Raw genomic sequence first — 18,585 nt, forward strand, 5'->3', positions numbered from 1 at the left:
AATAACAATACTTATCACTTACTGTGCATGGTACTTTTCATCTTCAAAGAGCTTTACAAACATTTGCGGCTGGTTAATCTGGAAAAAGTATGATTTAGGGGCAGCTTCTGATAGCTTGTGTGACAAAGTTAATGTCATTTAAATCGAGTCTGTTTGTACTTAATAGGATAGAACCACAGTACTTCAGTTTAAACACTATTGTTCCATTAAAAGCCAATTATAGAAATTCAGCTTTCCTTGAATTCATAGAGCCCAGCTTTTCATTAAAATAAAAATAAATAAATAAAATAAGATCTATCTAATTCATCCGACTTCAGTCTCCCTAAGTCTGTCTAATTGCATAATACTCTTTTCACCCCGCTGCATAATTCAATTCGTCGCGAGGAAACGAAGCCCTCGCAGCGGCTCTGCGGGCAGTGAGGCACTGCGAGCAGCAGAGAGCGCCCGAGGAGTTTGCATGGGCTGCGGGGAGCCGAGGCCGGCCACGGGACTCAGGAAGAGCTGAGCGTGCAGCCAGGGAGCCTTCAAGTCACACACACTATTGAACTTCTCAATAGTGTTAAAATTCAATGTGTATAACTATGTTAAAGTGCACAGGTCCCTCCAAAAGTAATGTCTCCTGTTTAATTCCACGGAAACCACTCCAGACGTAAAGAGCACAATATCACTATTTGGTAGAGCAAATTTCCAGCTACAAAACACTACTTTGCACTGTACTCACTACCATTGGCTATGCAGCATTCTTGCCAGTGTTGAACAAGAGCCTGCGTGCCAAGCTCGTAACAACCTGCCACGGTGGAGGTGACCCACTGCCATAGTTGTCACTGCTGAAACACACCAAGCACCCCTCGTTGTACTCACATCCTCTGTTTGGTTTCCATAAACATTCAGCAGTCATTCACTGAATGTCAGTGGGTGCCATTTTTTCCACGTGGAAGAGCTCAGTGGTACAACTTTGTTCCATACACACTTCCATGTCAGACACCATTCTGTCCGTCTGCCCCTCCGCTGCCATCTGTGGCACAGCAACAAAATACCACAGAATATTGGTGAGATGGTTCAACCTCTACTGCTGCACCCCCAACATCTCTCTGTCATACCACAGGCCAATGTCAGAAAAATAGGAGGCATTACTTTTGGAGCAGCCTTCATGTATTGATTCAGCGAGCATCGCTGGTTTGGGTATTTCTCTCAGTCTCCTAAGTCTGGTGCACATTAGCCCGTCTTAGGGTAGTTCCCTTTAGGTTTAGTTTCCATTTTAGAGCTGTACGGTTTAGATGTAGGTTTTCCTCGACTTTAAATCAGTAAAGTCATCTCAGAACGAGCAGCGATGCAGTGGCAGAGGCTGCCCTGGTAGGTGGCAGAGTCACCATCCCTGGAGGGGTTCAGGAGCTGTGCAGATGTGGCACTGAGGGGGCACGGTGGGGTGGGCTGGGGATGGACTCAGGGATCTGAGAGGTCTTTTCAAACCTCCGTGATTCTACAATATTGTTAATGCAATTTGTGGCTGTCTAGGAAAGGAGCCAGTGGGACACAACCCCCACTAAGCATGTCATGTGGGAAAGTCACGGCTTGTCCCAGGTGCAGTAAAAGGGCTTCCAAAGCTCTTAACACCGCCGAGCGTTTTAAAACCTGAAGACACGGGGCTGTCGGAAGTGTAAGCTGAACACGGGTGTGGTAAACAAGATACGACGGAGCCTCAAGGATGAGGAAACTAACCTGTGAATAACAGGCAGGGTATGAAAACTGAAATCTCTCAGCTCCAGTGCGGCTCCACATCGTACGGCTGGGGGGGATCAGATCCACACGAGGAACGAGGCACCAGAAGCGCCAGGCAGCCGGGTGGGACGCTTCGAGAGCCTCTCCTTCCTCACCGGCGTGGTGGGGTGCGAGGTCGGGGCGGGCTGCGGGGACACGGACCGCCCCAGCAACTCGGAGGGATGGAGGGGGCGGCCGCTGCGCCTCGGCTTTAAACTTGCCGAGAAGGACCGTCCCCGCGCGGGGCAGCGGGGTCACCTCAACGCCCGGCCCCCACCCCGCCCGCCCCGCTCCGGCTCTCCGCCCGGGCTCAGAGGGGCACCCCGCGGCCCGGAGTCTGCGGTGCGGCCGCCTCCTTCCCGCCTCCTCCCTCCTCCCCCCCCCTCCTCATTCCTGCCCGCCCGCCATGGCCGCACGCGGAGCCGAGCGGCGCGGCGCGGAGCGGCGGGGCAGTGCTGGGGGCTTTCCGCCGCCCGCCCGCGCCCTGTGAGGGGACAGCGCGTCCCCGCGCTCCGTTCTGCCCCCCCACCCTCCCCCCCTCCCCGGAGCGGAGATGCGCGAGGCCGGCGCGAAGGGATTCGCCTCGTAGACGGCAGCCAGCATGGTGCACCTGCAGCCGCTGCCGCTCGTCGTGCTCCAGGGCGTCCTCCGGATCGTAAGTGCCCCGAGCACCCAGACCAACTCTGGGGGTCGGGCGGCGTTGCCCGGCGGGGTGGGCGCAGTTGGGGCCGTGGGTCGGTGCGCGCCGGCGGGGCTCGATGGGTTTTGGGCTAATTGTGGTTCTGCGGGATGCGGGGCGGGCGGCTGGAGGTGCTGGGAGCGAGAAGGGGGAGAAGGAGCCGCTCGGAGCCGTGCGGGCGGCGGAACGCTCTCCGTTCTGTTAATTCTCGTGCCCGGTGTTACAAACAGCGATGTGGTGTTAGCCAGAGTTCGCGATCTTCATTTTCCGAAGGCGTAACGTCGTTTCGAAGTTATTTATTTCAGGCGCTGGCTCAGCTCTCCCGTCGTTACCTCGGGCTCGCTCTGCGCAACTTGTGCCTCTTTTTACCCTCATCTGAAAGTTTGCGGCTGTGTGTAATAAACCTTGAAGGGATTAAATGCCCTCCTAGAGAGCCGGATTCCAACCTTACGGCGTGAGCGGGTGGGATTCGTTTCTAGGGGAGCCGCTGCCCGGTCCCGCACCGGTTTGGCATCGCGCTGTGCGCCCACAGCGGCGCGGAGAACGGCGGGCGAGCAGAGGGGGTTCGGTAACGGCACTCTATCAAACACCGCACATTTATTAAACGTGTGTCAAAGGGATTCAGTCAAACTCTTGGCGACAGCGTTTAGGGTCGTGGCACGGCGTTGGGAAGTCGCCGCGTTCTCGGAAGTGAAGGCAGAGCGCGGTGCAGAAGTTGCTGTCTCGATAGACATGGCGCATCTCCGGTCACTGAGCTCCCAGGAGCCTTCCCTTTCTGCCGCCTTCAGCCGCAAAGTTTCAGAGCCAGTTTTACTGCCCGTGTTGTGAACAATCTCATTCACGTTTTGCTTTGCGAGACGTTTTAGGGTCTGCTTTTTAATGGTCATCTCTTATGAAAAACTGGTGTGAATAGGTTTCAGTACGCTGTTAGCACAACATCGGGGCAACCTCTGGTTAAAGCTACAGCTCCTTATAAATTAGCATCTGGTTAAAGCTGCGGCTCCTTATAAATTGAGGGCGAACACTGGTGTGTAATGCACAGAACACGGGTCTCGGTGTGTTCTTTGTTCTCTGCACTGCACTCAGGGTGCTGATGGCTCCAGGGGGCTGTTCAGCTCTGGCAGCAGGCAGGCATTGGTGATGCTCATCCTTGACACTGGCTTTTAACCCGAGAATGTGCTTAATATTAATGCAGTGCAAGAAGCCCTTTATTACAGCCAATGGAGAAAACAAAACTGGCTTTCCATGTTATAATACAGCAGCACTACAATAACCTAGAACTGCTACCATCAAATGCTCACTGGTTCACAATCTTGTTCTTTAAATGCAAACAGAGATGCTACAATGCGAAGTAGTTTGGTGTCCCTACTTTTAAGTATTAACAAATCCAGAAGTACTTTATTTTTTCTCTAATTAAGCTTCACACTTGCTTGGCTTTCAAACACAGAAGTGTGTTTACCTACGGATCTACTTCCTAAAGACTCACAGCTGCAGAGTACAACTTCTCAGATCTAAGGAGATGCTATAGGTGATGGCAGATGGTCTCCCTGCAATTCTGAACACAGAGTTAGATGACTCCATGCGCAAAATAGCCAATATCATTCAATCAGAAGTCGACGTTCAGTACTCTTAACATGGGTTGGGTTGCGTACCAACATTGGGTACATTTTTGTGTACCCAATTTTGCTTTCCTGGGTTACTTTTTAACTAATAGACGATGTGCCAACATGCATATGAGCACATATGTATGTATTTCTTTTAACTACTTTGCATACTGGGGTACACTAAGTAGTGGGGATGCATGCTGTTGTGTTAATTGGAGGTGCCAACTGTACAAAAGCATTCAGTTTAAGACAGATTTACCTTGTGCTGGCGGCATAGGGCACAACAGTAACTTGCAGTGCTTAGTCAGTGTATGCATTATTGATAAGAAGATCCAAAATTGTCAATGTGTGTTGTCACCAGTAGGCATTTTACCATTAATTGTCATCAAACTTCATTTGTCCATAATTGCTTGACGCTCTGTTAATTATCTCTGTATAAATGAAGGAGTTCTGTATATAAGACCGAGGTATTAGGTAATTTTCATTTTGAAGAGTTCTTGTTACGAATAGGCTGTTAGTATTTGGTGTTATATTAATTTTCACAGTTAAAATACCATGCTTCTATAACATGGCTTATATGGGGTCTTGAAGATGTACGTACGAGACTTCTCCCTTTGAGAAAGAGAGAAAGATGTGTGTGGGGGTGGACGTAAGAGAGGCTGTATGCAGGCTTGACATCCAGTCTGCTGCATCTCCAGGTAGCTGTCATGGCAAGGCACACACTGACATCAGGACCTGCGCTTCTGTGGGGTGATCAGACACCCCCAATGATCATGTATTCCTGTGTCCGTGCAGCCACAAATTAACAAAGGATTACAGCAGCGTGTTCCAGTGCCCACAGCTGAAGGTGTGTCAGCAGTCCTAGCAAGTATCCTCTTCCATCTGTCGGTGGGCAGAGCTGTCGCCATGTTATAAACCTAGGAAGGTGGTTATTTTACAAGCACTTTGTATAGGTAACAAAACAACAACAACAAAGTAGATTATCTTAAGATTTTTCTCCACCTTCGAATGAAGTACAGCATCACATTTGTGTGAAATTTAGTGACGCTTTGTTTTGGACTTTTAAAATAATGCCATTTTTACATGTGATGAAAATCATTTTGTTTCTCGATAAAGCCAAACATTTTTACAGAGTATTTAGCAGTTAAAAGCTCTCAACAACTAAAGCAGAACATTCCTACTGTGCTGTAGTAGCAGACAACACTTCATAAGCAGAAATAGTTTGAAAAGTGAGATAAATGTGCACGTCCATCTAAAATGCATCTGTGATGTGAGGAACACAGGTGTCTTCCTCCTGGCTGCTTGTATTTTGCCCCCATTGCCTTGCAGACTGGCTGTGTATTACATGCCCTTGTAGTGACAATCAGAAATAGCCACCACATAAATGTCCAAACTCCGTTTCCTAAATGTGAACGTTCCCCTCCTGTCATCTTGAAGCACACAGATGAAATTTCAGCCCTCTTAATTTGTCAAGAAATCCATTTGGCCCCACTTTTCGTTTGGTGTATTTTGGCATTTCCCTCATTGCTGTAGGCACTGCATGCCCGCATCCTGTTGTTCTGTAACAAAGCACTAGAAGTAATGTAAGGAGTGAAGTGGAGGAATCTGAGTTTGGAGCTGAAGATAGCTTGAGAAGTGCTGAATGAGATGTGGTCATTCTTGGGCACTTCAGGGAAATAGTAGTGATAAGGAAAGGGTCTGTGCTATTTGATGTTCAGTGGCTTATGGCCAAATATAGAGTTCCAAAAGTAAAGGCTGATGCTTTGACAGAAACCAAGCAAGCTGTTCTGGTGCTCAGGGCAGATAGCCGTGTGTGAAACCGAATGCAGCAAGGAGATGGGAAGGGTCTGTTGCCTTTATCACAGAACTGCTGTGATAAGTGACTATCTGAAAGCAAGTGTGCTTCACAGGGCAGTGCGTTTGCTCTGCAACGGTCTCTAGTTCTGACTTTTGCCTGCCTGTTTCTAACTCACTGCTTTGATACACCCTGTTACAAAGCAAAAATGTTGGCCTTGAGTTTTATACAAGACCACAAGGAAAGTTCCCATTTATATGACTACTGTGCATCCATCCTGACCTTGATTTCCAACCATCCTCTTTTGGACCTTTCACTGAAACAGGCTTTACTTCAAACCTTAAAAACGTGTTGTGTTCTGCTTCCAGCAGGGCATCACTTGTGCTGAGTAAATCCATGAAAGATACATTTCACCCTATTAGAAGCCACAGTTTAATATTTCTCATGCAGGTTTTCTCTGATACTCAAGTTCCTCCAGTGCTGCATCGTGGTTCATACTTCAGAAAGTGGAAGGGCAAGGGAACAAATAAGTACTGAAAGAGGAAATAAAGAGCTGTGAAGGTGGGTCTATAGTTAAGGCAAAGAGGTTTTGTCTGTGGGGTAGAGATTTCAGTACTGGTACAGTGCTCTCTTGCATGGCAGCGCTTACTGTAAGTACAGAATTTGGATAGTTTAATTCTACTCTAAGTTGTAGTCATTTTCATTTGAGAATTTCCTGACTTTTCAATACTTGTTTTTTTGGTGAAGACCAGGTTATTTCCAAAACCATGAATCACCAGTATGTATTCAACCTTAATTTCATCTTTCTGTCACCAATGTCTAAGAAAATAAAACAGTGCCTAGAAATGCTGCTGTATTTGTGTTATTATTGCCTAGACTGTAGGGCTTTTTATGGATTTGATGGCAAAAGAGCTGGTTGTTCTGGAGGCTCTCCTGGAGAAAAGAAGCAGCAGGACTCAGCTGTGGAGATGAATACGAGAGAGAAAGACAACCTGACCAGTTACTGCAGGAGGCGAGGGACAGACAGGCACAAAGCTCTGCAGTGAGAGCAGTGATGCTGCTGTTGTGCTGCTGTTCTTCCCCTGGAGAAGCTGTGGGAGTGAGGGTTGCTTCCAGAGGCCCTTCAGTAGGGGCCAAGCAGGGAAGGAAGGTTTGAGCTCTCTGGCTTGGTCTGTGTCTTTGACTGAATATGTGTGAGGACCTGTTGGTTTCCATGAGCAGCTATGGGCGCTGTTGCTGCTTGTTTCTCTAGAAAAGAGAGTGAGAACCACAAAGCTTAGCAACCCCAGGATGCTAAAAATATGGGACCCTGTGTCTTTTTTCCTCTAAAACTGATTGCTTAGTTTCTTTTCTGCTTGCAAGCATCTACTGAATGCTTCTGTTTCTCATTGTGTGCACTGGGTAACATAGCATTGCTTTTCCCCATGAGGCTTAGGGGGTCTTACGGCCAGTGATGTCCCTTAGGCCTCCAGCTGTAGCTATTACAACTGAGTGCATTGCTCAGCCTTAACCATACAAGGCAGAAACCATTGCTACTGTTTTTTGTTTGTTTGTTTGGTTTTTGTCCCTTGGTTTAAGGAGAAAGTAGCACAGCAGCTGAAAAGAGATGCTGAATCTGACTCAATTGGCTAGAGATGGGAACATCTGGGGAGGGGTATGATGTGAAGTGAGGGAGGAGTAAAACCCAGTTCTTCAGTTTCTTGGGCAAACGGTGTATCAGGGGGAAGGCTGAAGCCTGTGTTGTTTTCCACTCCTTACACTAACAAAATGCTATCAGCTTTGCGGATAGATTCATAGTAGATTGTGTTACCTTTGTAGCCTCGGAAGGGTTATCTGGTGTGTTAGGCTGGTCCACTTTAATTTAGATTATTGAAACAGTTATATGCAATAATCACTAACTGAATTGCATGTTGCTTTCTTTAAAAATGGATGGATTTTTTGCCATTGGCTACTCTCAATACCACTCAAAGCATGAAGAAGGCTGATGATAAACTTGTTGGGCTGAGATGGATGCTGTGGTACCACTGGAGCTGCATGCAAGACCTCAGTGCTGAACCATTATGCAGCTTGCAGTAGTCATGGAATAAGTTTTCCCTTCCTTGATGTGTATAATGTTCTTCCAGTGAACAACAGATTGTTTTTTTCTAGTGGAATAACAAGATTAATGTTATTAATGTGGCAAAATTGCTATGTAATAGTTTTTGTATCTTTAGTTTTGATGAATTGGATTGCCTTGCCCAGTTCCAACCAACAGCTAGACTCCTTTTCATGGATGCCAATTAGCTGATAAATGTAAAGGAAATGTAGCTCGGTACTATTTAGACAGTAAAACTGTAGTCCTGAAAATGCAAACCTGTTTTCACTCTAACTGGCCTGTCCTATACCAGCGATACTCCCTATATGCCCTGAAGGATGTTGGTGTTGAAATAAACTGGTCTGTGAACAGGTATTAATAAGCCTCTTCTACAAAGAATGTGCACTATGTCCAGATTTGTCTTACCCACTACAGCTATTAAATAGAAATCTAATTATCTTGGAGGTCAGCAAGTCTTTTGGATCCAGCTGAAGTGCACAGAATGGATGAACAGTTATTAGAGAGAGACTGACATATAGCTGACAGGCAACAGCATCGTAGTCAGCTTGATTTCCATAGGAAATGGCTTAAAATAACACTCAAAAGAGAAATGAGCCTAAAAGCCAGAGCAAACCTGCTTTGGACTTTGTGGGTTAGCTGCACTTCAGAGTTTTGGTTGTTACTGTAGAGGCTACAAGACATTTTAATCTTCCCTCGCCTTTGATGAAAACGCAGACTGCTGCATAATTCATCTGGTTCAGGTTCCTCTTCAAAATACTCAACTGAAAAAGAAGTAATCAATTTTAGTGGGGCAAGGAAACCTAGACAAATAAAGGATTTTTTTGCTCACTTTCTCAGTTTGAGAATAACTGAGAGATCAGGCATTTTCTTACATTTCTGGAAAAATCCAGGCAACATAAAGATAGCACAGAGATGATCTATATCTCAAGCTTTGAATTGAACACCTGCGGCTTGCATATGGTGCCTGAGATGGGATTCAAGGGTGCACAGAAGGAAGTCTAATACCTGATGAGACACCCCAATACAGGAATGTGCCTTTTAGAAACTTGGAAGCCCTTCTTTAGGCTTCAAGGAATGTTTCCTTTCACTCTAGTCCAGCAGCCTTGTTACAGAAGCTGTTCAGCTTAACACACAGCAGCACTCAAGGCTCAGTGGTACCAGGACATGACAGCGGAATCACTGCAAGAGTTTTTTTCCTCTTCTTTGACCTTAGTCCAAGGTATGTGAAAATCACAGTGAGGACTGGATCCTTGATGGAAAATTCCTGCCTGTTCTGCTTAGCTGTTTTCTATCACTACTGATCTGTATTTTGCTTTAGGCTGCATTATTTGCCTATTCCTAGGGATCTTTTCCTCAAAGAACCGTGAGTCACACCAAGTTTTACTTCCCCATTGATCTTTTGTTTACCAATCATGTGGGTTTGAAGTGAATTATGTCTTCTTTTTCCTTCCTGCTTCCCTGTTGGCTTTCACAGAACATCTTAATGTACAAATGTCTGCAGTGCTGACCTAGTCTATGTTAACGCAGCTTGTTGGTGTTAAAAGGTGCCATCAGAGCACAAGGGCTTGTTAGAGAATCTGGCAATTCTGCAAACTAAGAACATGGGCAGATATAGATTCAGGAAGACGACATTCTCTTTACCAACTTTTCTTTTGAGTAAAAACAGTCTGAACATGGTGAAATTAAATAACTCATACTTTACTCCCGTCTTCTTTCCTGATCTATTGATAGATTATTATTTTCTGCTTCAAACAGTGATGCTTTCCCTATCATATGTTCTCATCCATTTCTGGACGATGTGTTTATGCAGTGTTACTGTGGACATCAGCAGCGAGCCTGTTAGAATGGGGCACTGTACACCGTGTGTCTGCTCTGAAGATGTGAGCTATGTGACAGCACTGTGTGCAAGTGAACGGCACAATAGCAAAAGGTAGAAGGAGTACAGTCACTTTGATCAGCTTAGAGCTCAGAGAGAACGATCTCGTTTCCAGACAGAATACCATTAGCAATCTCCCTAACATTACTTCCACTGCAGGCTCTTCAGGAGTGCCTTCTGCTTTATGGGCCAGATTGAACACACATCAGTGCTCAGAGAAAATACGGTGGTGGCTGAAAAGTAACAGCAGGAATTACACATCAACAGATTGCATACCTAAATATTTTTGCTCGGTCTCTTAATTTCTGCTTAAAGAAATATGCCACAAGCTCCCAAGGGACACATTTCTTTGTAACCCGCGCCAATTCTCATAGCTGTCAATATGTAAAAGCAGCTTCTGCTAAAAGATGCTGTAAAAATTCATCAGGTGTTTTGTTGACATACACCTGATAATACTTCAAATTTCCTATTCCTGAAAGAAATGTATCTGTCAAATAGCCCTCTTACCTGGCACCACAATCTGTTTCTCATACAAGTCATCATCTTTAATAGATAAACTTTCTATTAGGAGCTAGACAAGGCGCTATTTTTTTCTTGCGGTAGTCAGAAATAACAATAAATGTGTGGGGGAAATTCATCAATTTTGTTGGAACATCAAGGTGCATGCCCATCTGAAATATGGACTGTATGGAAACACAAATCAGTTCAGAGAAGGCTTCAAGTATAGAATTATTGACCCTGGAGGATAAGACACAGAATAACCTTTCTAAGGCTGTGCTTTGTCAATTTTAAGCAGTGTCTGCAAGAGTAGTTAAGTATTTTAACAGTCTCTTTCCTCTCAGCAAAGGCTTAATAGTTAATGCATTACAGCTTTAACTAAATTTTGTTCTTTTTATAAATTACACTCCTATAAATATGTATTAAAAGTCTTTGCACTTACTGCTGTTCTCTAAAGCAGTATAAACCAGTGCAGCTGATTGATGCGAGTCAGTGAAGCATATACATCTCTATTCTTCCAATCTGATTGTAATCCCAATCTCAGCACCAGCTGGTTGGGTCCTCTCTGCAGCACATCAGGGTGCTGGAAGGGATGGGGTCTGCATTGCTGCATTGCTGTGTAGGATGATAGATGAAGACAGTCGATCACAATTAATCCTTTTCCAGCCTCGTGAAATATAAATGCAGTTCTCAAAAGTTAGCTTTTAAGATAAATTCTTCTCTCACATGGCGTTAATCGTGTCTGTACTGGGAGGTTTTGAAGTCTATCAGCTCCCCCCAAAAATGGAAAAGCCTGAAACCTTTGTTTTCTTCAAAGTGCTTTTGAGAACTGGCCTTAGCCATATATTCAAGAAGTGCACTTCATTCCAGACAACTTAAATGTGAAACAATATGTGCTTCGCTCTATTACTGAACAAGGACAAACATCCGATGGCATAAAGTGTGTATGTGTGTGTATATGCACAAGTGTCCTCATCCAAGGCAGTGTCCTTGGATGTTAGAATATGAAAACTATCCTTTAAGTAAAATCCCTCTGTGAATTCTAGAAAATCCCTCTGTGAATACTGTGTCCAGTCTTACAGGAGACTGGGACTCCATTTGTTACTGACCTCCAGTACAAGTAAGACCCGCTAGTCACTACTTCTGAGCCCGAGGACAGACATTGTATCATCCAAGGGGCAGCCTGCTCACCTAGGCTGTGACATCCCTTGCTACTGAAAGTAGAGGGCATTCCTCTGCTCCCCCTGCACCCAGAGATCAAGTCTTCTGATAAATGTTTGACAGTCAGTTTAGTCAAGCATGGTAAATTTAGAAAATCCATGGTAAATCTGACTGGCTATTCCCAGTCATCATCTTCCCCTTCATGTACCCAGATAGGACTTTTGAGAGGATTTGCTCCCTGATTTCTCCAGGGGCTGAATGAAGTCTTAGCAGCTGGTAATCCCCCATATTGCCCTTAGCCTTTTTTGAAAGCAGTGACTACATTTGCTTTTCTCTGCATCTAGGGACCTCTCTCAGTCTCCAAAACCTTTCAAAGCTGATAGAGAACAGCCTTGTAGGAACATCAGCCAGCTTGCTCAGCATGAGCTCGCCCATCCAACCTCACAGACTGCCTGCATTGAGATTGCTTAGGGGATCCCTGGCTCTGTTCTCTTCTACTGATGGTAACAGTTTTGTAGGGAATAGAATCAACGTTTCAGGGGACTTGTATTACTAGCACTTAGATGTAGAAGAATCAAATTAATCTACTGCCCTGTCTACACTGTATCACACTATATTCAGTGTATCACTGATACTTGCACCACTGTTCTTGCTTAATGGTGGATATTAAATGATCATTGAGCCAAAATTTAAAGAATCTGCTGTGAAGGAACAGTTGCTGTTCATCTTTCTTTTCTCCATTTGAGCTAGAAGGACATGATGATCCCACTGAAAGTTTCTCTAGGGAGACCTAAGACTTCCAAGACTTGAATTCAGTCCTCCAGTGTTGCTGCAGCAGAAGTACAATGGCTGCTTAAGGCAGACACAGGAAGGTGATTTGTGATTCTCCATAGATCCTGTCTTTCTGAAATCAGCTGGTGTACTATGGATAGCAAGCTCAGAGGTAAAACTGCCAACTGATGCTTTGAGTCAGACTAACAACTTTTGCTCCTGCAAAAATGATTTGCATTTTTAATCACGTTAGTGTCCTACATATTAAGGGCTTGTAGGTAAATTATTAAATTGAGCCATTCTAGAGAGATGAATGAACCTCAAAGCAATTATAGCACCTGAAAATTGATCAAGTGTAGTGACACTGATGGAAAGGAATTATAGTTAACCACTATGAAGTTTTCTACCATACGGGAACTTCATTCCCCCCTTAGTTTGTTAGCTGATGTAGTGACAGGCTGCTGAGAGATGACAGATTTAGCGAAGGATTTGGAATCTGAACACCTGTGCAGTGTCATGCATTTAAAAATAGAACGTGACAGCAAAACACATCAACCCTCTAATGTCCAAATGGAAACCGCAGGGGTTTTTCCTTCAGCTTCTTTCCGGAGAGGTAGCTCTCAATCATCCCCGCTCAAGTAAACATATACAGCTAAGGCTGTTTTGTTGAGGTCCAAAATAAACAGGAACAAACTTTGATGGTAGGCAGAGGAGCAACAAAAAGCACCCTTTCCTCCAAATGTTGTTCTTCTGGAGTTCATCTTTGAGGGGTAAAGGTTATTCCTGCCTAGAGGGAACCTGCGTCACTGACAGTATTTGAAGGGATCATCTCCACTTCCCATCTCCTCTAATAGTATCCTTGAAGCCTTAATCAAAACTAAAGCACATCATCTTGTTCTGCTTTCCTGCTCTGCCACTAAGCCCAGCGCAGCCTCGTTCGCCCCTGGAGTGCTGAGCTCTGGGAGCAAGGCAGCAAACCCAGCTCATCCCCATCCCATCATGGAGAGGTAACCTTCCTGCATATCTTTTCTTCAGCAAAACAGTTCTTTCTGAAGGTCAAGTATTTTTTCTAAACATTGGGTGCAGGAATTCTGAGAGGGTATTTTTGCCTTTCTTTTCTGTTGCGATCCTATTAATTGCCTTAAAAGAAGCAATCTCAGCAAGGCCATTTATTCAGTGTTTTGGACATCAGTTCTGTGTGATTGTGTGATGGGGAATTAAATAAGGTCCGTATTTAGCTCATCTGTGTTCTCATTTACGTATGAGATACTTTAAACCGAGATAACAGCTATCACACATGAATGGGCTGCTTCTTGAAATCAATGACATAAATTAGACTCCCTGTTCAGGAGCATCTGGCACCCTTAGAACCTACTTCATGTAATGATATCTCTGTTTATTAAAAAGAATTGTGTAACAATATGGTTGATTCATTTCAGTGTGATTGGCTTAGCAACTTAATTGGACTACGCAGTATACCCAGGGCAAAAAATAATAATAATAATAATTAGCTCATTCATCTGTGGATGACTGAAAGCGCTGCTTAGCATGCTCAGCTTCTTTAAAGGTGTGCAGCCATTTGATCCTGCAAGGAACTGAACCTTTTCAACACTCAAAGAAGCCTCCTCCGCATTTTACGGTGCTGCTCAGCACCACACTGATGTTCAGACTCCGAGCCCCAGTCAAAGCCCACAGAAACCAGCAAGAAGTTTCCTTTGAACTCAAAAAGCACTCGATGACTTCGTGCAGATAAAGGAACCTTCCTTGAGAAACAGCAGGACAAAATGTGCCTTGAAGAATAAAGCAGGTTTTCCCCCACTGTGGTCTCACTTTTCCCTTGAGCTGAAACTCCCACTTTCCAACTCCCAAATGCTATTAACATACCAGAAAATTAGCATGCAGCATCTAAGTTTTCATATTCAGCCCGGTGCTAAGTTTTATATCCTCTCTTGCCACTGCTTCCACATGAGAAACATGCTCTCACAACACCGTCTGATTGCTTTATGAGGTTACCACTGCTCAGCCGTGAGAGAGCAGTAATTGTTTTTGTTATCGATGCACCTCTTCGTAACACAAAAATAAATGAGCTATTTATGTTCAAATTACTTACTATCCAAATCGTATTTTCAGAGTATCGTTTGACAGCGATTCAAGTAACTTTCAGGACCCTCCGCTTTACTTTAGTTCCAAATGGAGTTTGTTGTATCAGCCAAGAGACTGCTATCTTGGGGCCAAATTGCTCTTAAGTGGAATTAATCACATCAGCGTAAGTTGTTTCTGTCCTCTAGTTTTACACCAATTTAAATAAAATAAGAGGTTTGGATGTGGATTTCTCTTGTGTTTTTAACTCAAGTTACTCTCGGTGCCAGATGATTATTCTTATTCCATTCCTGTAATTGAACGCCAAATTCCCCATCACTCTCCCTCCCCAAAAAAAACAACACACCAAAAACCTAAATTAAAATCAGAGTCAGGATTTGACTTGAAGCATAAAAGAAGAAATAAGGCTGAAATTCCATACTTATCGCACCCTGTTGCACCTAGATACTGCTGCACATCTGGTGTGTGAGATAATGCTCTGTTTAGAGAATGTGCTACGAACACAGAAAATTGGAAATGAGTTTCAAGTCTTAACGCTACATTTCTTTACTACTGGGAGCAAGCGAGGCTCTGTTTTTCACTCTTTTTGTAGGCTGTGCGATTTGATTCCCTCTGTCTGCTATATGAATAATGTAAACATGAAGGAAACGAGAAAAGGAATGGTTCTGTAAGAAGTACTTCGTGCAGCACAGCTCAGAAGACTTTAAAAATTCCCAAAGCGTATACCAAGGTTTAATTACAATATCAGCCATACAGCAAAAAAAATAAGAGCTGCACAGTTGAAGCCACGTCTGTAGCAATAAATGCACATATTTCTTCTTTGGTCATTTATCACATAATGTAAAGAATATAAATAGAAATAATTAAAACCAAGGGCATTCTTGGCTTTCTGCAGCAGAGTATCTCGGTGCTACCTGGTGTTATAATTTGCCCATGAAATGATCACGTCAGTTACTTGCATGAGTCCTGTGACTACCAGCCATGAGAAATCAGATCTGCACCCTGCGTGCTTTTGAGACCTTATCAGTCTTGGCTTCTCGGAGGGAACGTTTTCCTCATGCAGCCATGCAGAATGCAAAAATCTTTAGTACAGAAATGACCCGGATGCAGTGCTTTTGGATTTGGGCTTAACAAGATAACAAGAAATCAGGCACATCTCTAAATGTAGAACTACAAACTTTGACCTTTCAGTACCTGTGTTCTTCCAAACGATCCTCTTTCTCTGCGTTGTGTGTACATGGCTGAACAGCATTTCAGTCACAATGTGCAGTGAGGGAATTCCCATGACACAGTGTTAAAAATGCCACTTTACAAACTTCCAAGTCTCCACACTCAGGTCAATAAACTGCGCTACATCAAATAAAGTTACAAGTCCTGATCTGAGTGAAGTATCGGCTGGCAGTGATGAACCCTTTCAGGAATGGCCAGGAAAGCTGCAGTCCCATCTAGAGAGAACACCTGTGAGATCTCTTCCTGCCTCCCCTCCAGACTGGGTTTGCCACTTATGCACTCTATGCAGGCAGGCAGGACAGACAAAGCAGCCATTCCTGAAAGGGTTCATTGCTGCCAGCCGGCACATCATAGAGATCAGGACTTGTAATGTTATTTGATGTAGCAGTTTATTGACCTGAGCACGGAGACTCGGAGATTTGTAAAGTCACGTTTTTATTACTGGTTCAGTCATGCACATACATATTTATAGACTTTAAAAAAATCTTTGTAATTGATCAACTAAGGCAGCACATTCAATTTTAATACAAGGGATTACTCGCAGTCCCTGTAGAACCACCTTTTGTATGCAGAAGAAGCCATTTAAAACATTTACACGAGTTGCTTTTTTGGCTGTCTTATGCTTATTACCAGCTTTGGTCTAGGCAGCAGTTAGATTTCTTTCCTTCTTTGATCCCCATAATCTGTATGAAAAGATGCATTAAAAACAAGAAGTAACGCGTGCCTCTGCAAGCCTGGCTACTTACACATCAGCTCTTCTACCTTATGCTGATCAGATCTCATATCCTCCTTCAAAAGCTGGCCTTCCCAGCCACAGTTCGTTCAGTTTTTGAGTGTTAACAAGCAGCATGAATAGTCTCGGTCCCAGACACATTCATCAATTTTGGTAAGGCTTTGTATACAGATTCAGAATATGGCTACTTAACAAGAACGGCTTTGTTTCACATTGAACCCTTTTACTCAGGAACTGAACTAACCAGTGACCTGCAAAGCTTGTTTGTACTTATGGATTCTGGAAAGCAAATTGGAAGCAAACTCATTATCTGCCCAGGAGACCAAGGCTACGATCAACCAGAAAAGAAAAATCCCTAAAGAAATTTAAACATGGATTTGCCAAAGAGGTACTTGGTTACTATGCACAATCATGACCAGGATAAGTTAGGAGAATGGCAGGAATTTTAACATGGAATCATGGATAAATGCAGACATCATCTAAACTTTTGGGGCAAAAAAATAATGCTGCTGAGTGGAGTCAACAAAGTCAACAGAGCCGAGATTGCTCACTGAATGTTTATCCAAACTGAATTCATATTCAGGCCTGCTGACGTTCTGCAGTCAAAGGTTCGGAAAACAGCGCATATAGAAACATTGATTTTTAGAACACATATCCACTGAAATATGCATTCTTATTTGCATTATTCATGGTAAAACGGGAAGACTTTATAAGGTTATGCGTTTCTATAGCCTTTCCTCAAAACGCCCTTAGTATGCATATGAAGAGAATGCTTCCTGCTGGCTTCTTTCTGGGATTGTACATTTTCTAGTCTATACATTTTAGATGTGTGTGCCTTGAAAGCGCCGTGCTAGAGTCCCATCTCCCCCAGCCCTACTCTGCCAGTGGGGGTTTTGTTTGCCTTTACTACTTGCTTCACCAACTGCAAGCACCCTGCCAGCCTTGTTCTTTTATTCAACCAGGAAGTGTTATTCCATGTATGCTAATAGAAATGCTTCAATTACATCTTGTGATGAGGCCAAATTAATGTTTGGGGTTATACGCACAATAATTGACAGTTAAAGATGTAAAGATGCACCAAAAGTATTCCCTTTCTGTTTGATACAAATATACATGGAGTGAACAGGTTTGAACTGAATTTTTATATGCAAATTGCATCACTTTGTATTAACACCTGTTGTAGTAGAACATAACTCTATCTCTGATGTAAGCCATCCTCTCTTCAGATCCTTTTTGTGTTCTGACAGTGCACACACAAAGATCCGAGCCATTCAGCCCCTCTGTAAATCCCTGAGCAGCAGTGAGCCACACATGCACTGACAGATTCTTCCAGTCAAACTGGGTATCAATCTCAGCTCTTCTCTGTTTGGTGAGCATGAATTGGTTACCTCCGAGCACAGGGCAGATAATAAAAGCACTTCTAGTTAATCCCCATTAAAAAATAATAATAATCACTTGGCAACCTGGCTTTCGTGTTTGGACCACACCATTCTTTAAGAGTCTCAAAGCATCCCTTTCCCTTTGGAATTAACTTCTCATGTACTTGCAGTGAGCTCAAACGGAAGCAATTCTTTGTTTTCAAAATTAATCCATAAAGTTGAGTTGTTAGATTGATCAGTAGCTACAGAAAAAAGCTTAAGGAGAGCATCTCTGTTTTAGGAAGGTTTTCATTTAGAAAGGATTTGACCAACTAATCCCTAACTGTCCCCCAAGTCTCCAAAGCACAGACAATTTCAGGCTGAAAGGAATTCTGTATTTCCTTTTCTTAGGGACACAAAAGATGCCTGCCTAAATTAAAAAGAGGTTAACATTGGGTTTAAACAGGACCTTATAATGTAAGTTGGTATTTCTGTCCCACTGTGTGGAGAACAGTGGCTGCAGACAGGGCTGACTGCTGATGGCCAAAGGGCAATACTGTTTCACCTTCAGACTTAATAAAGAGGCAGAGTCAGTCCATGATTTTCTCATCTTTAAGAGAGTAAGTCATTTAGGAAAGCAGCATGCATGCCTGCGTGTAGGCAGCAGTAAAATACCTGGAAGTGCCCCTGTGCGCTACCTCATGCTAAGTGGTTTCAAAAGGGAAAAGATTTTAATTTAATTTACAGAACCCCCGTGGTCTCTCACACACCGAGGCTGTGCCCACATCCAGGAGCTCAGACCACAGGACCCTACAGCCTAAAGACTGCAGTGAATCTGCCACACAGCACAACTTAGAGCCTCCTGGCATCCAGGCAGCCCCATCCTGCTGTGGGAAGCCAGTGCCTGGCATCAGGAGAGCGCCTGGC

At 44.0% G+C, this 18,585-nt stretch overlaps 1 protein-coding gene across 1 annotated transcript in view; it reads left to right on the plus strand.

The window, feature by feature from the left end:
• The first annotated feature begins 2,191 nt into the window (after positions 1-2,191).
• The window catches only part of NXPH2 (neurexophilin 2), a 28,767-nt gene continuing 12,373 nt past the window's right edge, over positions 2,192-18,585 (plus strand). The window contains exon 1 of the mRNA XM_072341919.1: positions 2,192-2,413. Coding sequence (XP_072198020.1) covers positions 2,360-2,413 — 54 coding nt within the window. The 5' untranslated portion in view covers positions 2,192-2,359. The remainder of the gene's footprint in view (positions 2,414-18,585) is intronic.

The sequence above is a fragment of the Excalfactoria chinensis genome, chromosome 7 (assembly GCF_039878825.1).
Source record: "Excalfactoria chinensis isolate bCotChi1 chromosome 7, bCotChi1.hap2, whole genome shotgun sequence".
Taxonomy (NCBI): Eukaryota; Metazoa; Chordata; class Aves; order Galliformes; family Phasianidae; genus Excalfactoria; species Excalfactoria chinensis.